At 38.3% G+C, this 24,020-nt stretch overlaps 1 protein-coding gene across 1 annotated transcript in view; it reads right to left on the bottom strand.

Annotated features, from left to right (window-relative positions):
* Positions 1-313: 313 nt before the first annotated feature.
* Positions 314-24,020, bottom strand: part of CDH11 (cadherin 11) — a 163,770-nt gene continuing 140,063 nt past the window's right edge. The window contains exons 9-13 of the mRNA XM_062177383.1: positions 23,521-23,657; positions 22,563-22,696; positions 22,212-22,329; positions 3,894-4,145; positions 314-1,628 (exon numbers count right to left, since the gene is read on the bottom strand). Of these exons, the coding sequence (XP_062033367.1) occupies positions 1,132-1,628; positions 3,894-4,145; positions 22,212-22,329; positions 22,563-22,696; positions 23,521-23,657 (1,138 nt within the window). The 3' untranslated portion in view covers positions 314-1,131. The remainder of the gene's footprint in view (positions 1,629-3,893; positions 4,146-22,211; positions 22,330-22,562; positions 22,697-23,520; positions 23,658-24,020) is intronic.

A 24,020-nucleotide genomic window follows, 5' to 3' on the forward strand; every position in this document is an offset into this window, starting at 1 on the left:
TAACACATATTGCAAAATTATAGACGGATCTAGATCTCTGGCATTCTTCTTTTGTAGATGTGTGCCAAGAGAAGCCAGGAGGCCAGCGCTGAGAATGTACACAAAGAGGCTTTACATGATGTTAACAGAATCTGGTCTGGAAACACATTTGTCAAACATATTTGATTTTAAATAAACAATAAAAGCAGCAGACAGACAAAAACAGATCATAAATAGGGTTATTAAAGATCACAATCAAATTAGCAATATAAATGGATCATGAGAAATCATTGTTTGTCAATGTTAAGAATCAAACCCAGAATTAAAAAAGAATCTGTTTTTTATTTCAAAGGTTGCTTCTTATATTGAAGCTCATATTAAAGCAACAGTACAATGTTCATAAAATATAAGTGTGATGCTGTAACATTTTCTTACATGTCAGAATACTGATATTTGTATGTATACTAAAATAAGAACTTTAAAATTGTACAAATAGATACATTAAAAATGACATAGAAATAGGGCGCTTCTCACTGAAACAAGACAGTTATATCTGGCACGTATTAGTTTAAGATGAAAGTAGAAGCAAAAAGATTTACAAGAATCAGCAGTAACAAGATTGATACTCAAGAGACAATTGTACCTTGTATTGTACATACATTGTATGGGTTTAAGCTGGCTGAATATTATATATTTCAAGTTTAAAAATGCACTACATAGAGAGTGTCCATAGTTTAAGGCGAAATTACAGCTCAGAACTGTTGTCCTTTCTAATTTTGTGGAAGCTTCTTTGACAAATTAAAATAAAAAAAAGAAGAAGAAAGACTTAGATGTCCGTAACACACAAACAATTTCCCTTCATTGTGAGTTCTCCATTGGACTTCTCCTTCACATAGGTATTTTGTATGCCAAGTGGTTTTTCTCCAGTGAAGCTGATAAACAACTTCAGTATTAGCCTTTTTGTGAGAAAAGGTACTTCACAGTATTTACCACTTTGATGTCCTTGCAGTGAGATTATAGGTATCCTCTCTGTAAAACTTTGCTTGTTTTAAATGAGCCTTTCCATGATTTAAAAAAATACCTGTTTACACATCTTCTAGATTCTTGAGAACGCCAGACACAGTTCTTAAGGCCAAATTTGTATCGTTATTGTTAAGAATCATCATCAAAAGTGTCTTTGGAACCATACAAGTCTGCTAGTTTCTTAAAACGAGGTCCCCAGTTCTGTAGATAGTCATAGTCCAAATCTGAATCTGTGGTGGCAGACTCTAAGGAGCTCAGGGACCCGGCCACTGAGCCCCGACCTTCATAGCCATAGATTTGGATGGAGTCATAGGGAGGGGCGGTGGGGTCGTTATCTGCCTCCTGTATTCTCGTGTTGATAAAGTCGTCCACATCCACGCTGTTGGGTGCTGGCCGGAGGCCAGGTCGAGGCATGTACTGATACTCGGGCTTTATGTCTTTGCGAGGGATAAATCCGTTGATGCCATCGGGATTCTGAAGGGTGGCGATGTCAAAAGCTTCTGTGTCTTCCTCCCCACCCCCTTCATCATCATAGGTAATGATGTTCTCACGAACATCTTCTTCCTCAAAAACGATGAGCGGTTCCTTCTTTTGCCTTCTTAGAGTCACAAACAGTACTACGATGACTACAGGGAAAGAAAAAGGAGTGGGCACACATTAAGGTGGGTCATCCTGGGTTCTGTTCCCAGAGGAAATGTGCATGCAGCAAACCATGACACACTTCATACCTGGAACCACTATAAGCAGTAAAAAAGAGCTTGGCCTGGACTCTCCAAAGACAGATGTGTGGAACTGACCTCCACCTGGCTCCTCCCCTGCAAATGCTGCGCTGAGAATACAACACCTAACTGCTTGGCAGCAAGGAACTTTGAACCTGTGAACGAATCCTGACACTAGCAGGAAGTCATCTTCCTAAGAACCAGGAATATTTTCAACATGTTCTCTGCACTCTCTTAAAAATGGCGAAAGCCAGTTCCAACGTGTCAAGGATGAGAACTTTCAGATAATTCAGGACCCACCTTCCTGTACGAGGTGGTGGCTTAGCTTCTGACCAGAGACCTGGGGAACAGCATTGAGCCTACTCGATCTTAACAAGAAATATTACCGGAAGGGTGGGTGACTCTATTCGGACCACTACATAGGAAAAGAGACATTCATGAAAAGAGACATTCATGAAGACTTCTAGAACATCTTCTCCTTTTACTTTAAGGGAGGGAAGAGCATCAGCTGAAACTCCAGGTGCAGCTTCCCTGAGCAGGAAATTCCATTCAGGTTGGGCATCTTGAGGAGTGAGCAGAGTCATTTAAAAGGAAAGCTCAGACCCCATTTAATTCTTTATCAATACCCTCTGCACTCCACTGCCCCCAGGAAGCTTCCATAATGTTCCATTAGAAGACTGCTATAGCCTCAGCAAGTCTGAAGAAAAAACACGGCTGTGGCTGACTTTGGCAACTGGATTGAGAGGTCCTCTGGGTCCGTGGTCGCTCTGAGATGCAAGGATGGGTGGGAGCAGAGGGGGAGAATGGGGTGAGCGTGCACTTCCCCTGGACATCCTGATGTTCTAGAACTCTGTGCCTTGTTCTTGGCAGTACCTCCAAGCACCCACTCCTCATTTTCTCTGCTGTGCGAACTCCTCCTTACCTTCCTCATGGACCTATTACCTTGCATTCTTTCCTGTCACTGACAGGGCTATTGGCAGCTGCTCCTCATACGCACTTGGCCCTGCGCTTCCTATCACTGTAACATTTATCACAAGGTTTACACATCAGTCTCTTTTGCTATCATTCCTCATGGCTCTTCATATTCTGTTCCTTCTGCATGGAACATCCATCTGTGCCAACCCCTTTCCTCCGTTGGAAAGTTTTTCCAGCATCTAACATATACGTCACAAAAGATGTCTCTGATCTCCCCGGCAATGTCAGGTGCTTTCTACTGTGTGTCTGCACCACCTTTTGTTCATAACCCAATCACATCACTCAGCATGTGCTTCTGGGTATTTGTCCATGCAAATTTGCCTCAACAGACTGCAAACTTATTGAGCACAGAGAGCTTATGTGGATATCTTTATCTCCCAGAGCCTAACATAGGGGCAGGTGTCCAGATGATACTCAATAATTATTGTTGAGATGAACTCACTGGTCCCTTTGTAGAGTTGGGCCCCATTCATTTACCCAATGGGGAAGTAAGGATTGTAGGAAAAAAACAGGTTTGATGCCAGGCTGACTTGGTTTTGAAGACTGGTTTTGTCATTCACTACTCTTGAGACATTGGAACAAATGATATAATCTTCCTGACATGGTTGATGCCATTACCATCAGCACAGTGCTATGATTACAGAGCAGAACACAGATGTGATGGAAGTGAGCAAGAGCGATCCTTAACTAGCATAGGCGGGAACCAACTCCCAGCGGTCCCCACATGCTGAAGCAAGCACACGGATATTACATAAGATAATCGGAGGGAAGGTCAAGGCCCAGCTACAATCAGAGGGACTCTCTCCCAGAGCCTTAAATGCTCCATGAGATGCTGACTCTTTTTGCTTCTAACTTGCGGGGGACAAAACTCTTGCTAATAAACTAGGTGTCTACCTAAATGTCTCATCCATAAAACCTTTTCTACTGCCCCTGCAGTAGAAGCACCACATGGCTTCTGCTACACAATACAGTGATGCATAGCAATGTGCTTGTCCAAACCTTCTCTTGATGCTGCTAGAACTGCTTGTTAAATTAAATGCTCTCCTTATTATACTAGAAAATGCCTGAGAACAGGCATGCCCTTTTGTTTTCTTGAACTGGATCCACAGGACACAGCCTGGTCCTCTAACCAGCCTGTACTTGAGCAATAGACATTTCAAGGACACAGATCTGCAGGTGGCCCTGAAGATCCCTTACCCAGGAGAATGACGATGCAGGCAAGGATGGCGATCAGCGCCCCGGTGCTCAGGCCGGCATTCAGGATATAAGCCTCGGCATTACAAGAGAGCAGCGCCCCATTCACATCGCAGCCACAGACTTTGATGGTGAGGGTGTTGGTGCTACTCATGGGTGGGATCCCACCATCACTGATGACTATGGGCAGGAGATACAAATCCTGCTTCTGCCGACTGAACCCTCCGCGCCGGGCGTAGACTCCTGCAGTGTTATCTGTTGGAAAAGAGGAGACAGCTGTGCTCTGATATCAACCATACAAATCACACTTGCATTCAGCCTGGCACCTTTGAGGGTACTTTTCCCATCACAAAGACCAACAACCACGATCTTTCTCATTTGTTCTTTAATCTAAGTATCTATAGAAGCCACCATCACTTGGCATGATAGGACCACAAGGCAATTTCTTTGCTTTTTGGAACAAAATTCAAAAATCAGGTCTTTTTTGTTTGGTCAGCACCAAATGCCATCATTGTCAAACTCATCATACCATATGGTGGTCAGGTATTGCTCCATCCACCAAATGCCACCAGGAAGCAGGAACTTCAGCTATACACACTGTGTTAGCAAAAGATATGATTAAACATTTAAGTGAGTATGAGAGAAAAAAAAAAAACAGAAAAAAAGCCTTTAACATGTTCACACTTCCCCTTCTTCATGACGAGGCTTTTGTAATTTTTTCTGTGTGTGTGAGTGTGTGTGTCTGTTGTCGTTGTTTGCTCCTGACCAAACTATCAGCACACTAACATGTCTAAAAGACAATATCTTCTTTAAAGAGGAAACACTTCATACACTTTGGAGCAGATTTATTGTTTCTTTGAAATCCAGACACCACCAGCCATTCTATGAAACATGTCATCCATTCTACTTAACACGACTCTCCATTTTGTCTGCTGCTCACGTAGCACAACCTACCTCTATAAAGTAGACCACCAAGCACTTCCTGAACTACCCTTGATCTTGCCTTCCTGACTCCCTTCTTGCCTTTTCCCCCATGGACCAATTCAGCCCCATGAACACAACTCACTTCTGTTGCCCAAGCACACTATGCTCTTCCCTGTGCCTTGCATTTTTACCTACTGCTCTCCTGATTTTTTTTTTTAAATGTCATTCCTTTCATCATGACATTTGAAATTCTCAAGTCTCAAGATTGAATGCAAAAATCACCTCTTCAGGAAGGCGTTTTTAGACAACTCCCATCACCTATCTCCTTGGTGACCCATTGCACTGTATGTTCCAGTAGAAATAAGTCTCCCTCTCTTCTGTCATTATTTGTTGATATAACCACGTTGACCTCTATGAGACTGTGAACTTCTTGAGAATAGGGGATTTTATCTGATTCGTTTCAGTCTCTGTGGTGCCAGACACACAGCAGACATTCAATAAATATTTGTTGAACAAATGGTACAACTGTGTTCTGGGGAAGGTTTAACCACAATTCCAGATGTTGGCTTTCATGTATTTCTCAATCTTTTGTAACCTCTGCCCCCAAAATACTTCCTCATCATGTTTTCTCTAACAGCCAAAAATGTTTTTCCAGGATGTATTTTCAGAGGAGAGGGAAAGCACACGGATATTTTAAAACAGTAGAATTTTTTAATATGTCCCATAAAATATGCACTTATCTACCCAGTGACCATCTGCTATGCCCTCTTTTTTGGTTAAGACTGTCAATGTACAACAATATGAATATTATGACCAACATCATGACTAAATTGCTGGCAGGCTTTAAATAGGGTGACAGTACATGGATCAACTTCTGTAGTGGGAAACAACATTTTTGACCCAAAATTATACTTTAGGTTAAAGAAAATGTAACTTTCTCCCCTTATTCCTTGTGACATTTTACACACAAACACACACACAAATACACATAATTGAAGAAATTTGTGGAAAATGGAATTAAAAGATAAATTCTAGTGCAAACTTTTTTGAAATTCATGCATATAAGGGGGTTTCAAATTGTTCACACAAAGAGCATATTATGAAAAAATGCATGGAATTCAACCACTGATTTGCACCAAAATAAAGTTCTTGTTTTAAATGCATTTTCCATGATCTTTTTCAAATGCTCTCTACATTAGTCAGTCTCACTTAAGGATAAGAAGATGTCCGGAGCATTGCGGAAGGGAAGCTGTGCATAGTCATTGGCTTTGGTAAGACTTACAGTGACAGATTCACTGCCAACATCTCCACCAAAATAAGGCAGAACAGCTAGCCTCATATCTATATTTTCTGAAGTTTGCATGAGTGGCATATATTGTTCCTATCACTGGAGGAAATATATAGATATACCATAGAAAGTGGTTTAAAATATGAGTAAACTAGTCAAACAAAATTTAAGTGAGAATTTTATCACTTGATTGTTCTTTCCTACTCCAGGCTACACCATTATTCCATACTAAGCAATTATTAAACAATTTATATAGACATAATAAATCATCTTGAAACACATTATTTTTCTTCTTACAAATTGTTTTGTGTTCAAATAAGATTTTCACAAATTAAAAGTTATAAAATATGTATACTTCCATTTTAATGATCTGAAATGTCTTAGTACTATCATGATTAAAAATGAAGGTTAAAAATTTAAAGTAGAAAAGCAAATTAATTAAATTGCTTGCTCAAATACAACTTTCTTATATGGATGACATTCTCAGTAGATCATTTACTTAGCTTAACTATCAGGTCCTACTCTGTTCCCATGGTCTAATGGTTGGAGGGAATTTGGACAGAGTGTTTTTGCTTTTATAAACTTATGGTAGCTATAACTTAAAATCTATTCTTCAAAGTGTCATCTATGCAAGACTGTACCTCCAGATCAGTTCAGGTCAGCCTACACATGAAGATAATTGAAAATCAAATACTAATGGAGAACCTGCATCTGAAAAGGGCACGAGCATGTGAATCCAAGATATTTCATATTCTGAGCAGCCGAGTCCTCTTAGACACACTGAAACTACTCCATACAGGCTCATCAAAGTCTCTGAGTGATAGATCAGTGAAGCTCAAAATCCTTTAAAAAAATCTGCTCCAGTAAAATATGTTTGACATGTGAATTTTAAAATCAGCTCAAGAGGTGGAGAAGAGAGAGACTCAGGGTCTAGAGATACTAATTATATGCTTTAGAATGAGTCATTTTCCCATCGAGAGCCACACTTGCTCATTATTATAATCTGCTTTATTTTTAACTGACACACAAAAACTGCATATATTTATGTTGCAGTACAAGCATACACTGTGCAATGTCCAATCAGGATAGCCATATATACACACTTCATTTCAAACATTTAATATTTCTTTATGGTGAAAACATTTAAAATCTTTCCTTATCCACCATGCTTTCTAGAGATGATACTGGAACTAAACAACACGGCAAAAGCCAGTGGTTGTTCTCTGTGCAGTGCTTCCGAAGGGATTCCTTCTACCAGACAACTGAGCACTCAGTACTGGAAGCCTCAGGGATAGTGAACTGGTTAAAGTGCTAGGTTAGGAGACATGACTAACAAACTGGCTTAACACACGGATGGACTCTGGCACTTGATTTAATAAAATATTCCCCCTTCAGATTCAAGTTCTCCAGCATCAGTGAGGAAGGCACGAGCTTTCTTTAAGGAGGGGCATTACTTTTCTGTTGATTTTATTTTTATTGAAGCATACTTATGCACGTTTATGAGGAACAATGTGATGTCCTGGTATATGTATACAATGTTTGGTGATCAAGCTAGAATGATTAGCATATCCATCACTTTAGATATTTATCATTTCTTTGTAGTGAGAATATTAAACACAGGAAAGACCTTTCCAAGGATTCAGTATCAGGTATCCTGGCTTTGATGGTCTTTCTTGTGATCCACTCTGGTTAATCACCAAGGTTATTCACAACAGTCATGAACACTATGAAAATGCAATCTAGACACACAAGTAAATGTAGAAGCAAAAGAATGAAACCCTTGACTAGGAACCAATTTTGCATCTTAAGTTTTACTACAGATATTTTTTTCACCTAAATTATTTTAAGTATCCATTCACTCCCCATCTCTCTTTGAGAAGGTTCCCTTACTTTGAGCATGCGAGGGGACCACAAAAGGTTCATGGAAAAATGAAATTCAAATATCAGTTTATTTTGGTGAAAAATTTTTTTCTGAATTCTACACATAGTTTTTTTTCCCATAATACTCATTTTCTATGAACTTTTTGAAGCACTTTTCTATACATTATTCAAGTTAATAGATGGTCCAAGAAACAAAGAAGTTTAATGAGACAAATTTCTAGGGAATTGTCTGGCTCTACAATTAATAAGATGAATAAAAAAAGCCCACATAAATATTGTAAAAATTTCCAACAGCAGATTCCTCAAATCATTCTTCCATGTAAAGACTTGAAAGGAGCAAACCACTTGCTTCTTGGGTTCAAACAGACCTTAATTTGAATCTTGAGTGTTCTACGTATTAATTGTTTGACATTACACCTGTTAAGTAAACTTCTTGAGTTTTGAGATCCTCATCTGGTAAACTTAATTTTTAGGGTTTTATTTGTCTCTGTTCCTAAAGGTACTTAGCTCAGTGCCAACCTGTTAGAGATGCTCAGTAAATATTAATTCTTTTCTGGAAGCTCTCTTCTTCGAGCAGTAGACTAATGAGGAAGAGAAACTTTTTGGCAAAGAGAGGAAAGTGAATTCTTGGAAATGTTGCTGCAGCTTTGAATGCAATTGCCAACACAGAAGGACTTGTCATTCAGAGGTAAGAAAATAGTTCACTCTCTTCAGTCCTGGGCAACACATTTACAATGTTATGAAATGTTTTCCAAGCACCTCAGCTTTTCATCTTGACACTCAATATTCTCATCCCTGGACACAGACATGTAACCAGTTCTATTTTTCCCCACTAGGCAAAAATTTGCAAGCGAGGTCATTAATTCTAATGTATGTCGTGCAGAAATTGTAGTGTTTCTATTAATGAAAAAATAAATTCAGATTTCAAATTTCATTACTGCAATCTGGACTCCTAATCACATTCTGTTTTTACCTGCGCACATTATCATTATGCTAACAAAATGTAAATGTTCCTGGTAATGATTGTCTCCATGGAACCAGTTTGGGGATGCAAATATAAGGATCATGATGATGATGCTGGCCAGTGCAGGGATACATAGCATTTGACATTACAAGGTAATGCAGAAATTGCTCTTGATAATTAGACTGTATTGGGAGCCAATCTTGCATAAAACAATAACAATTGGGAGCAGAGCAAGATGGGCCAAATATAGTCATAGACCCTGCTTATTAAAAACTTAGAAATAACAAGGACTTCAGTGAAGGACTAGTGCATCCTTCTCTCACCATGATGTCACAAGACATTGACCTGTTACACTAAGGACATTAATCACTCCTGCAGTTTCCCGAAAGCTCTTAAGATGTTCTCCTTGCTACATCCTTTACTCTGTCCAAGCATCCTCAGAAACTAAAGGGTTCCCATCGCTTTGACCTGATTGGAGTCACTCCAGCCTCTGAAGACAGGTTACAGGTTATGTCTGTTTGGAGTTCTCAGGAGACTGCTAAAGATTTGGAGAATCTAGGCTAAGCCTTCCTCTCAGGAGATACTTCGTTCATTCCTGACCCAAATCTACCTACTCTACTATTTTTGCTCAAACCTCAGAGACTAAGTACATCTATTTAATCTACAAAAGCTTCTACATCTGTTCTCTTCTCATTAAAGTGATTCTTAATTCAATACTCCATAATTTGGAATAGTATTTCCAAATTTTCCCTATAAATTTATATGATGCATTACATCAAGTATTGTAGCAGCAAACAGATAGTGTAGCCACATGTTTGTTTTATGTGGGCATAAAATTCTAACCAAAACTCCAGACTTAAGGAGTCATTTGAAGGAAGCCAGTATGTGACATTTTAACTTAATAAAATTGAAAACAGAAAAGGGAAAGGAACCAATCATAAAACAAGAAAAATACAGAATCATCTTTTGCATCCCAGGGGTGGCTTATTCAATGGGCCAAATTCACTGCAGTAGGAATTTCATTGACCCTCTGCTTCAAGGACATGTGTCTCAGAACAGCTCCAGATTACTTCTGTCCTAGCAAACAAAGTCAAACTCCGGGGGGAAGCAGCCCCATACACTGGAAACAACAGGTAGCTATCCAGTCATGAGCAGAATAATCTTTCTTAAAAACTGTTTTCTTCTGAGTCCATCCCACTTTCCCTGTTATGATGGCAATAGTTGTCTCATGATAACGGACACGCACACACACACATGCACACACACGGGGCTTCAAAAAGTTCGTGGAAATGCGCATTATCCTAATTTCATTTTGTATACACTTTTTTTTTTTTTTTTTTGTACAGGCAGAGTGGACAATGAGAGAGAGAGAGAGACAGAGAGAAAGGTCTTCCTTTTGCCGTTGGTTCACCCTCCAATGGCCGCCTTGGCCGGCACGCTGCGGCCAGCGCATGGCACTGATCCAAAGCCAGGAGCCAGGTGCTTCTCCTGGTCTTCCTTTTTAAATTATCCACAACTATATGTGCACACGTGAAATAAATCAATAATTTAAATATGTGTGTGCACTTCTCAGAAGTCTTAGTGAGGGCTGAAGCTTTAGTAATTTCAAAAAAATACATGATACACAATTAACAATGACATCATTTGAATGTATAATTATCTAGACATCTTTTATACTCATTTCAATGTGTGCATACTGACTTTTGATTCTTGATGCCAGTGTTTTGCATCCTCAATCTAAGGAACTTTGTACATTTAGAAGTGTTTCTTGTGTTGACAAAATGAATGGCTGAATGATATTCCTTTCGACACATCTCACATCAATCTGGCCTTTTGACAAAGTCACATTTTACAAATTTGTTAGCTTGTAATCAATATCCCTCTCCATCATCTCACGTAAAACGACTGATTGATTTATTTGAAAGAGAGAAAGAAAGAGAGTCAGAGACAGCAAGACAATGAATGAATGGATCTCATCTGCTGGTTCATTCCTGGAATAACTGCAAGAGCCCACTACCAGGACCAGGAACTCAAACCAGGTCTCCTACATGGTGCCAAGGATTCAGCTGCTTGAGCCACCACCATTGTTCCCCAGAATCTGTATTAGCAGAAACCTAGAGCCAGGAGCTAGAGCAGAGAATTGAATTAAGTACTCTGATGTGGAACATGAATGTCTTAGCCAGTGTCTCAACTGCTGGGTCAAACGTCTCCTCCTTACTCCTCACTCTTGAACCTAAACTGATCAATGTTGCCCTGTTTATTTTGTGGATATTGCTCCTGATAAGTATCCTCATCTTTTCATGTTATTCTTATTTTCTTATTACTTATATTGAGATAGACTCAACTAAGCAACATTTATTGAGCTATTGAGCTCTGAATGTGGGCAAACCTGTTCTTTAATACTTTTACACCACTATCTCAAGGAATTTTTCCAACTATGTTCAAAAAGAGAATGGCCCTTGTAGGAGAGTAGGAGTCAAACTCTTCTAGGTTTCATTATATTTTATTGTCACAGAGCTGATCTTGGAATACTGATATTATTGCATGTCAGTAAAGCTAGTTCTTTTTCATCCAACTTCCTTAATATGGTTGGTTATATGAATGAACTCCATTATAACTTAGAGCTAGAGCCAAACAGACTTAGGTTCTAGATTAAAGAATAGCTCTTAGAAGATTAAGAATTTTAACGCAGAGAGACACATAAAAAATCAAGGGCAATAATTTAACACTTCTTTTCCACAGTAGTTACATATTCACATAAGTACTCACGCATGTGTATGCACACACACACACATACACACCCACCCTTTAAAAATAAAGCCATGTGCAGGAGGCAAGAAGTAATTCATTATTTTCCCGACATTTTGGAATGAAAGAAATGTTACGATGCTTCCATCCTATAATAGATAAGCTTTAATCTTCTAGTGGAAAAGATTGGTTGCTTCAAGATTCTGAAAGCTATAGTGTTTTCCAATTGAATTAAAGAGATACACACTACCAAGGGAGGGGTAATCGTCTTCTCTCAATTAGGACCTTTCGTACTGTGGGATCTGCAAAATAAAAATGCAGTCATGAAGAGCATGGTAGGAAGAACGGTCCGTGTGCGTGTGTGTGAAATTCAGGCATATACATATGAGGCTTCTGAGTTGGTACTGTTTGCATTAATAGAATTTCCGTTATGATATTTGATCACATTCCCTTCAATCAACTTTCCCTTCGGTGCACTCTAGAAATAATTTTCTCCCTGGTGGTAGGGAACAAGGGAGAAAAGAACACACTGACTAGAGATTTCTTTTTAGTGTAAGACAAAGAAAAGTATCAAGGGATTCAGTAGGATACAGGCAACTGCAGTCATTAAGGTAGTTTGTTAACTCAGACCAGAAGAAAACTTGAACGGTCTCCATCAGTCAAGATCTATTTCTTTTTTGTTGTTGTTGTGTAGAAGAAGCGGGTCCCCTGAAGAATGGTGTTCTTTGTGTGACAAACCGCAGCAATGAATTGCAGGCAGAAAAGGAACATAATTATTTACACAAGTGAAAATGGCAGGGCATTGAAATACATCTGCCATTTTGATCTGCCAACAAAGCATCTTCCATATTGGAGCAATTAAGGGGAAAAATTTGTTCCACACAAATCTGTTTGGCTGTCTTTAAATTGTAAAAGTGAAAAATCAGAAGCATATTTGGAAGCTATTTGATGCTGCTCATAAAAAAAAATATTCTTAGGTTAGGGGGAAAAGATGGAAAGAAACAAGGACATTTGCCAAGTGGTTTAATCACAGAGAATCTGTCTTGGCTATCCTTACTTAGTCAACTGACTTTCCACGAAAATATCATTTGCTTGTTTGTTTTTTGTCTTTTTAAATAGTACAAACTTAACTATGACTACATCAAAGCTCATATGATCAACAACTTGGTCCATCTTGGGTAATATTATACCTGCAAAATATATCTGAAGGTCATCTCTTCCTAGTTTTCAACCACAGGCATTCATATAACTTTGTGGAAGGTAACAAATGCATGGATGGAAGGGATGGATGATGGACTGACTTCCTCAGCACATTCTAGCATAGAAAGAGGTGGTGTTGTTTTCAGCCTGTAGATTATTTCTTATGATAATCATTTTCCCATAATAATTCATTCCTGGGATTTCTGAAAACCATTATATGGTATGAAGTATTTCCTACCTGCCATTCATTCACACATTCTATAAACCTTTTTATGTCAGTATTGGGATACTACCTCACGCAGCTTATCTTCTACAGGAAACAAATGGGGAACCCATATTTAGAATGTAGAGTGGAAAAAAAAGTAAGAGAAGTTACTACAGTGTTCTGAGAGCACAAGGAAACAAGCATCTATGATGGTCTGAGACATGTGACAAGGCTTCAGCTAAGGGACAATCACATATATTGTGAGAGTTTAAGCAGGAGAGGCAGGGGAAAGATATCCCAAGTGGAACCAAAGTAGGGACAGGTGGGAAGATGATATATATTGAGACAATGGACATTATTGGGAGTTTCTGGGGCTTAGGGTTTAAAGTAGCAAGAGAAAGGAAACTAGAGAGGCAAAGTTCACAGGGGCAGATCATAGAATATCTTGTTCACCAAGATGTGAAATTTCAGTTAAATTCATAGGAAATGGAGAGCCAGAGATTTGTGAAAAACAGGACTTCCTTAGGTATGTTTATTAGTGAAGACTGAGAGAAGTGGGGCAAAACTGGGCAAAAGTCCACTGTTTGGAGACCACTATGGAGTCACAGCTTCTCTGTTGATAATTCTGTAATAATCGGTCTCAGCAGTGGCTGCGCTTTCACCGTGTAATTGATTTTGCTAGAGGTGCTTTTGGAAACTCCCTGACATCAAGGAATGGGACTTATTCAGTGCTAAAGCACAGCATTTAGGACATTTCCTGGCGCACAGTACATGACAACACCTAATCTTTCCGTGATTATGGGAGATAGAGAGAAGATATTATGACAAGGGAACTGGAAAATACCTAGTTTTTGTAACAGCTATATTGACACTAAAAATAAGGAAGAAATATCAAAGGTAGAGAAGTGGAATGAAATAGGGATGGTGCTTGCTTCATGGTGTATAAGGGGATACTCTCTTAATTTGCTGACTTGAGAATCTTGATTTTTTTTATAAGAGACTTATTGCAAGTTCTTAACATTTCCCTCCACTGTCCAAATAATAGAGAAGTGTTCTAATAGTCAATTATTCCCAAGATATGATAAACCTCCAACTTCAGTAGAGGTGAGCATTGTAAAATGTGCATCTGTGGAGTTCTGGGATCCAATTGTAGTGGGAGCTTTTGGCATTTCAATGTCTTTTTTCTTAAAGTAGTAACAACTCATTAATTAAAAATGGTGTAATAATTGACATTTTTTAAAAAAGTAGTAATAAGATCAATTACATGTCAAATATTCAGGAATAAAGATCAGAATTTTTCTCCTTTTAAAGATGAAGAGCAAAGGGAAGTATTTAATTACTAAGGCTTGTCCTTTTTTCTATAGTTTAACAAATGATTGTTTGGAATAAGAAGTTTGGAAATTAAAATTATAAGATTCAATATTAGGATATTTCAATTTACTTCATCAAATCATGTATACACATTTACGTATGAGTGAAATGAATGACAACATGATAGGAGAGAAAGGAGAGGTGGGAGGAATTAGGATCACTTTGTCATCATCAGACACTTGGACCACCCATAAAGCAATGTCATGTTATTTGAAAGTGAATTGGATTAGCTGTAAAAGGGTATGTAAGCCTTTAGGACAGCCAGTAGAAAAAGGAAACATAAGTGATACACTAAGAAAGGAGAGGACATGGAATTGTGCAAAATATTCAACTGAAATCACAACAGCCAGAAAAATACAAATTATAAATTAAAACTACACAAGAGAGTCGAAAATATAAAGTAGCTATTCATAGCTTTATAATAAATGCGTATAATTAAAATGAAAACAGCTGGAAAACACTCCTGATAGAAATAAAGGAACTGATTGAAAGGAAAGTCAGGTCACCTTTCTGGAAAGAAAGAATATTTAAAAATTTTAGTTCTTAAATTAGGAAAACCCAATAAAGTTCACAAACATATTTACCAGGAACCTGAAAAATAATTCTAATTCACATTTGAAGGAAAAAGAAATTAAAAGATAGAAAACAGTGATAAAATGAGACTAATGTTAAAAAACCATGTCAGGTTTTAATATCTATACGCAACCATTAAGGAAAGATATGATACCAGCACTAGTATCAGAATAGACAAAATGAGAAAAATAGAAAACCTAAAAACAGTAATCATATGTCATGCAGAATAAAGACTGTATAAAAGAGCAGCTGGAAACAACTGATTCTTTCATAAATGGTATTTATGAAGTAGTCAACAAAGGAGAGATGTATAATTTATATAAATAAAAGACTGAAATGGGAAAAATGCATAATAGGAATAAAAACAGATAAGTATTGATAAATACTTCAGGTGAGGGAAGTGTTGCTAAGGATAATATGAAATACAGAAAAACTGATACAAAAAGTGCAACATCTCCACTTAACAGCATAATCAGAACTGAAAGGACATACATGTAGTAGATATGAAGGTCAAAGATTAGTAACTCAAGTAGATGAGGAGATTATTACAACCAAGTTACAAACTGAACATATGGAATTTAAGAAATGAGCAAAGGCTGGGGTTGGCATCATGGTGCAGAGGGTTAAGCCATCAACCGTGACACAACAATCCTGTATCAGCGATGCTTCGAGTCCCAGCTGCTCCAGTTCCCATCCAGCTGCCTGCTAACGCACCTGGGAAAGCAGAGGAAGATGTCCCAAGTCCTTGGTCCCCTGCCACCCATCTAAGGAGACCCAGACAGAGAGAGACTCCTGGCTTCAGCCTGGCCCAGCCCTACCCACTGTAGCCATCTGGGGACGTGAGCCAACAGATGGAAGATATCTCTCTATCTCTCTCAAATCTGCTTTTCAAATAAAACAAATATTTAAGATAAAAAAAGAAATAAACAGGGAAAAGCCATGTAAAGTCAATCCACGAGTATAAAAAAGAAAAAAGAAATAACCAATACTTATTAGAAGCGCCTCACTTTACTAAAAATGAAAAGAACTGGAATTTTAAAATGTTATTAATTTTCAATTTTCAACTTCTTAGTGATTAAAAAGTAATATTGCTTAGAATTTGATTGGATGTCAGAAAAAGGGACCTCATTATAAATTAACATAATGTTTTATTGACAATATATCAATTGAGTATCAAAAGTTTCTGATCTAGTAATTCCACTTTAGAAATTTATCCTAAAAGAATAATCAGGTAATTGGTAAAGGTGTGTGAAAACAACGTATTTACACACAATACCAGCTAATATTTTACATCTTTATGGTGGAAGCCAGGAAGATAATCAAAAAACATTGCCATAAATATATTAATGCATAAAATGTGTATCACAGGGCAGGCATTTAGCTCAGGGGTTATGACTGTAGAATCTCCTATCAGATTGCCTGACTTCAAGTTCCTGCTTTTCTTCTGTTTCAACTTTCTGCTAACACATACTGTATACGCAAGCTGGTGATGGCTCAAACACTTGGGTTCTTATTACCAGCATGGAAGACAAGGCTGGAGGACTGGGCTCCTGGCTTTGGTCTGGCCCAGTCCTGGCTGTTGCAGGTATTTGAAGAGCTAACGAGCAGATGGAAGATATCTCTCTCCCTCAGTCAGTCTTTCTCCTGTCTGTCTTTCCTTATTGCTGTGCCTTTCAAATAAATAAAAGTAAGTAAAATTGGAAACTGGAACCTACATATAGATTATGAATATGGAAAACAATGGACAGGTATTGTACAACTGCATTTCTTTTGAGAAAGAAATATATGCAAAGAAAAGCTCTGGAAGGGTACACCAAACAGCAGTGATTATTTCTGGGTAGTATATTATTAACTTATTTTATTATATTTTAATCTTATTTTTGCTTGTTTGTATTTTCTAATTTTCCTACAAGGAATATGCATTAATTATGCAATAGAATAATATTATAAAATTCTTTGCAAATATATTTTACTACAATCATTATGGCTGTGATTAAAATGGAAATTGAAGTAGTTTGTCCTCTGTTTTCACTTACTCTGAAATCCTAGATTGATTAACAGAATTTCAGAATTTTTCTCTTCTGAGGATTGTTATTTTTTGACTATAGAGTAAACAAAAGCTTTTTAAAGATCATAAACTAGAAAAGACATGAGCTTTACATGCATTGTATAGTGTGTTTATGCACCAGACAGTATCCTATAAATACTCCAACTTATTTTTTTAATTTACTGGCAGGGTAAGTAACCCTGGGCAATTCAGTGACCCTGCTGATGTCTCAGACTCTTGCCTCATTTGAAAATGGGCTAAAAATAAACCACAGGCCCACCTACGGGTCTGTTTGAAAAATTAGGCAAAACAATAGCTCTCAAAAGATTTATAAACCAGTGAAGAGCTAAGATAGGAAAATGATTATGCCAGGTCTTTTTTATTCTTGCATTTTTCAATATATTATTTGTTTCTGAGCTTTTAAACATGCCACAAGTCTGGTATTCTCAAATTATATCTATCTTAAAACCTGGGTGGACTTGTTAGCTTTTCAAGCACCGGAACAGTACCATTCCTGATATTAATCGCCAAAGATGGACTTGAATGTTAACAGTCATCCAGTGCTCTACTTTCCTGTTGCCTGCTGAGTTTACTTTGCATTTGAAGCTGTACAATGAAGTAAGATAAAAATGCAATAAAAGGCTTATATGAATTAAGATGGCTTTTCTTCTTATATTTTTAAAGATGCTGAATGCTTATGCTGAGTTTAGGCAAACACAATCCTGATTATTTACTCGGCATAATGGAAGTAAACACTCAAGGAGAAAGCAACTTGATGCTTTTGCTCAGCATGATATTAACCATTATCTCATGTTTTCTATGGAAAACAGTCTCAGTTGAGAAATTTGGTAACTCAGTGGGCTATTAATAGGATGTGGAATGTGATTACTCCTTTTGGATTACTTCAATATGTAATTACTTTTAGGAGCTAATAGAAAGAAACTCTATTAAATGATAATTATAGGACTGTATTTGTTTTAAGGTTCTGTAATAGCTCTAAACATGCGAGTTTTTATTAACGGTTTGCCATAGTTAATAAAGTAATTTTTTAAAAAAAACTTGCAATTCCCTACAAAAGTAGTAGTTCAATAGTAGGAGTCTTCTCGTTAGAGAGAGAGAGTGGGAGAGGCAGATTGAACTATGACTTGACTAATCCATAGTAAAACAAGCCCCTTGAAAACAGATCTTGGAATTATTGGGATAAGGGAAAATACTTATACCCCCCCCCTTGAGAACAATGTCTTCGTATAATGTTTTCAGAGGTTGCCAGCAAGTAAACAAGACTACAGATACAAAGAGAAAGAAGATGAGGCCAATGATGGACAGGAAATTGGCACAGTGAGTAGAGTCTGATAAAGCCAGGTGTTTACAGGAGGTGTCCTATAGTGAATATGGATACTGCTGAGAATATAATCAGGTTCATGTGCTAGGAACTTGGTTTTGGGGTGGTGGTATTGGGAGGTGGTGTGGACCTTTAAGAGGTGGGGCCTAGTGGGAGGCCCTTGTGTTCACTGGGACATCCCTCCAAGGGAATCATGGGACCCCATTCAGCTCTGTCCCTCTGCTCCTCAAGATGCAGTCACCTGCTTGCTTCTGCACCCACTGCTGCCCTGGCTACCTGGACTGCAAAGTGTGATGCAGTCAAGGGGTGGCCCCTGGAGAGCCTGTGCTTTGTCATTTGGACTTGGAGCCTCCAAAACCATGAGCTAAATACACCTCTTCTCCTTCTGAACTATCCCATGTCAAGTTTTTCATTGTAGTTATGTGACATTAATGCACACCTCACATGTGAGTTGGAGGTTATGACACATAGATGAAAGTTTTAGAATATTTGAGAGAATAGATAGTGACATCTTCTCCAGATGTTGTGCTGATGAAACAAGAAAGTCCGTGAAAGTTCTCAGCACATAGGAAACACTCGAAGTGTAGATATTTAAGGTCACTTGATCCACTCTGTCCTTTTAGAGACAAGAAAACCACTGCCAAGAGAGGAGAGGCCAACACAATATTGTGCACAAGTGAAGGGTTAAATAAACAATGTTCATATCCTAGCTCTGCCACTCAAGTGTAGGACTTTGGACAAGAAACTTAGCTTCTCTGTACTCTACTTCCCCATCTGTAAAGAGGTATACTCATAGCATCAACTTCATGGGATTATCAATGAGGAGTAAATGAATCAATGTCTATGAAACACTTAGAATTCACTTGGTACATAGTAAGTACTAAATAAGTATTTGTTAAATAAGCCAATAAAATTATACAGAGTAACAAAAAAAAGAAAATGGATAATAAATAAGGTTCAGACACAAGATGTATGTGAAAATACATGCATTTTGTGGACAATTGAAAAAAGCACCTCAATGTTGATAAAACTGAATGTAGTACAAAATAGATTGTTACAAGCATTTCTTCAGCAAAAAAATGACCTAATTCTATGCTGGGGCAGTAAAGAAGTCTATCATGGATTAGAAATTAACCTGAGAAGCAAAAACTCCAAAGTGAGAAAGGGATCCTCATGAGCTCAAATACAAATGTATACATATCTTAGAAAGCATTATGCTACCTTGTTCAGTTTAGTTCAATACCCTCTTACTAGATGCTCACTACCTGCCAAAGTTTTCTTTTTTTCTTTTTTAAAAATTCACTATTAAAAAGGAAATTTTTGATTGAGAGGCAAGTAGAACCTGATAGAAGGGGCTTGATAATAATCTGGTGGGCTTTAGGCCTTGTAAGTTAAGAGGCCCAGACCTATCTATCTCTTCACATGGGGTTCATCCTAAGGGAGGTGTGAACCTCCTGGGGGAAGGCACTCTGTTGACTTTCATTACTTGGCTGGCCTGGGAGGAGAGCTGGCCAGGTCAAGGCAGGTGGCATCTCTAACAGGAAATTTACAGAGCCACCAATGGCTCTACTCCTAACCTGTGTGTACTGATGGTCCTCTTCCCCACTTAATGCTGTATAATTGTTCAGACCTGGTTAATGCCTCTCTTAGGATCATTGGTTACTATCCTCACCCTGTCTTTTATGACCTTGTCTAAATATGATCAGAGTCGGCAAACTTGGAAGGCTTCCATAGCCTTGGCAACTCATGACGACAGCCTAGGGTGGTTACTGGCACCATAAACTAGAGTGTCAATTTGTTGGGTTAACAACGGGAGTCACTGTGCACTTGCTCCTCATGTGGGATCTCTGTCCATAATGTGCTGTACATTTTGATTTAATGCTATAACTAGTTCTCAAACAGTATGTTTCACTTTGTGTTTCTATGTGGGTGCAAACTGTTGAAATCTTTATACTAAATTGGTCTTCTGTATATAAAGAGAATTGCAAATGAATCTTGATGTGAATGGAAGGGGAGAGGGAGCGGGAGAGAGGAGGGTTGTGGGTGGGAGGGAAGTTATGGGAGGGGGAAGCCATTGTAATCCATAAACTGTACACTGGAAATTTATATTCATTAAATAAAAGTTAAAAAAAAAGGAAATTTTTGTACTACTTATGTGTACCACCCCAGATGTGAGTGTTTCTGGTTGAGAACTGCCTGCACACCTTAGGGCTTTGCAGAATTATCTCTTGAAGTGGTTTGGCTCAATGTGTACATTAACCAAAAGCCAGCAGGTTCAAGAAAAATTTTAGCTGAAATACAAAATTAAAGAACACTGATTCATGTTTCCATTTAAAAATAACAGGGTTCATTTAAAAAGCCAATCATGGGTTATTTGGTAGGGCTCCTTTAAAACTCATGACTCTACATAGAACTTCCCTCATGCCTCAGCTCTTAAGAGCAAATTCATTGTAGTAAGGAAGATCTGGGGGAGAAAAGCTTTGTAACACAGTGTCACTGTGTGTGGCTTGGCCCATAATAAAACACTCAGATCAGTGCAATAACTACTAGAGTATGTCAAATTGTGTCCCCTCAAAACCCAGGCAGTGTGGGGAACACTTCCCTGCTTGTCATCAACAGTGTAAATTACAGTGGCTAAGCCTGTGGCATACGGCCTCTGAATGCCTGGGAGTGAAACGAAGGTCTAACTTCTGGTTTGGAGTCTGTCACCCAATAGTGCTCTGCCTCGTTTCCCCATCTGTAAAATGGGAATGATACTAATAATGCTTACTGAGAGTGTTACTAAGGTAACCAAGGGACAGAGTATGTGAAGGATCCTGTCATGGTGCTCGGAATATAGCATCGATGATAGTAGCAACAGTGATGGGGAGCCTAATAAACAAAACTTAATAGATTTAGTTTAGGTTAGGTTCCCGTAATCCTATTCTGAGTCACTGGGAGAGTACATAACTAGTACATAACTAGCATGGAGCTAATGAAAACCCTTCTCGGCAGAAAGCCCTCCTTTTATTTCCATGCTAAACGATGGCGTTTGTCTCCTGTTTTTACAGGACTGCATTGTCACGGGCTTATGTGGATAGTGTTCAATAAAGAATAATGAAAGAGCAAAAACAGAATCACAAGATTTCTTCCTTGTCCCTGAATCTCCCACCATCTTTGTCCAGGGACTGCATCCATGTGAGCTACGTAACAAACAGATCTCCTTCAAAAATCTGCAAGTCCAGCACCTTCCTGACTCATGAAATGAAGAGCAGGCATGATATATACTTTTATAATTTTGAGAATGATTTAAAAATGCTTTGTATCATAGTCCTCATGCAGCAATTCTGCAACTACTCTTGGGTATGAAGCTATGTACTTAGCCACAATGCAGTAGCACTATGCATGGAAGGGAAGGTCAGCTGCAAAATTACATTGCCTTACAAAGTTGAGATAATGTCTTTTAAAACATCATGTCATATCAATATTCATAAGACCATGCTCTCCACCCCCAAGGATTTACCAATCTCTTAAAAAAAAAAAGATAAATGAGTTGTTTGCATATTGACCCTGTAAGCTTCCCCACTTAGTTTTCCCACTGCTTCATGAATATCAAAATCAATAAAAACTATGTACCAAGTCAGCCCACAAGTCAAAATAGAAGTGGCGTTATCATTTCTTGTTTGTTCTTCAACAGGAAGGCATTATTAAGATTAGTGAAAATATTTGTGCTGTGCAATATAAAAGCCATTTGTTTTCCATTTCTACTTCTCTGAAGCATAGTAACCTTAGTACGAACCTCTGTTGTCTCTGACTGTGAAATTTGGATTGTGAATGATTTCAGGGGGTAGGCTGAAGATAAATCTTGGTCCATTGGCTGTGTCATCCTTGTCATCTGCACTAATTGTAACAATTGGCTGAAAGAGAAAGGTGGCCCATAAATAAATCATGCTGACATTGGCATATCATTTATTCAAAAATTCCTGGCTGGATAAAAGGCCTGATTTTAATTAGAGAATGTAGTTTCAGAGCAAATCTAGGGCTCTGAAACTTCCTTGGGCAGTGAGAGGTATATCCATGTGATGCTTTCAAAGCAAACTCTATTTCCAAATGGACTGCTCACAGCCAGAGGAGGGGAAAGCAGTGTTACCTGGTTGGAAAGTGGCTTGGTCTGATCACTCTCACAGATGAAGCCTTCGTAAGGGGCAGCAAACTTGGGAGCATTATCATTCACATCAAGGACCCTAATGGCCACTGGGACTTTGGCTTCTTGGTGCCGGTTGTCTGGGAGGAGAGAATGCAGAGAGTGAACAAATGCCAGGGAAGGATTCACATTGGCTCACGTTTACTCTTGGGAGTAAACTCCAGTCATGTATTTGGGCAGCGCAGGGATAGGTGCTGTTGGTAGAAAAGCCATCTAAGGATTGATGTGCGCCAATTCAGTGGGAAGGGAATGTCCTGAAAAACAATCAATATTTGACCAGCACAAACTATACTACATTTTCAAATCCACTAAGCACTCTGTAGCCTTGCAATGGAACCTGGCTGTCCCACAGAACAGTCGATCAAAGTGGTTCTCAAAATGGGATCCCCAGAGCAGCATCTGAGAACTTGGAAATGAGAATTCTCAAGCTCCACACTAGATCTACCAAATCACAGGCTCTGGAAATGGGACTCAGATGTTTCTGTTATAAAAAGCCAACCATGAGATGCGTGAAAAGCTTCGTGTAAATACCAAGTTTGAGAACCATTGGTCTGCAGATAAATAAGAATCTACAAGTCTCGGCTCTAAGCTTACTCCCCTGGGTTCAAGAAAACCTAGTGATAGATAGGATGGAGTGGGAAATCCTCCAATCCTTCAATAATGGTGCTGCCTTTCAACTATCTGTTGTCTTGCCTAGCCTGTACCCATTTCTGATAAACATACTGAAGACATCTCTATTTGCCTATACATCTTCCTAAATAGGTAAGCAAAAATAATATTAATGATGGAAAAATATTTCTTAAGACTAAAAAGTATCTATTTCAGCTATTTTAGGATATATAGAGAGACTGAAGGATTAGTATTTGGTCAAGTAGAATCAAAACCCTTAGGAGACAGTGCTTACGGATTTCTGCTGCAAAGACAGAGATGTTGAGCCAGGCGGTTTCCTCTCTATCCAGAGGTTTCGTAGTTTTAATAAAACCATCCTCTGGATTAATAGTGAAAAACCTGTCGAGGTCAGTATGACGATCGATTGAATACCTAAGCAGAATGCAAATGAAGCAATTAGACCAAGACATTGGGAGCAGCTTAATATTTGAATACTTTCTCCTTGCTCTATTTAAAGCAACTTTTTCAATGAATCACTTGAGTTAGGTTTTTTTTTTAATCAAATTTACTTTTCAAACTTTGTACATGAATCTATTACAGAAATAATTTTTTGCCACACTGGAAGTCTTTATTCAGTACAATGAATGAAAGAACTGTTTAGCATATTTGATTGAGAAGTATAATAACATGTTATATATTTCTCCATATTTACTACAATCACCCATCTTCTGAATATTTATGCAATTGCATTTGGGAAGCATTTGCCTCGCTCCCAAACTACTCAGAAAGTCACAA

The sequence above is a fragment of the Lepus europaeus genome, chromosome 19 (genome assembly GCF_033115175.1).
Source record: "Lepus europaeus isolate LE1 chromosome 19, mLepTim1.pri, whole genome shotgun sequence".
NCBI lineage: Eukaryota > Metazoa > Chordata > Mammalia > Lagomorpha > Leporidae > Lepus > Lepus europaeus.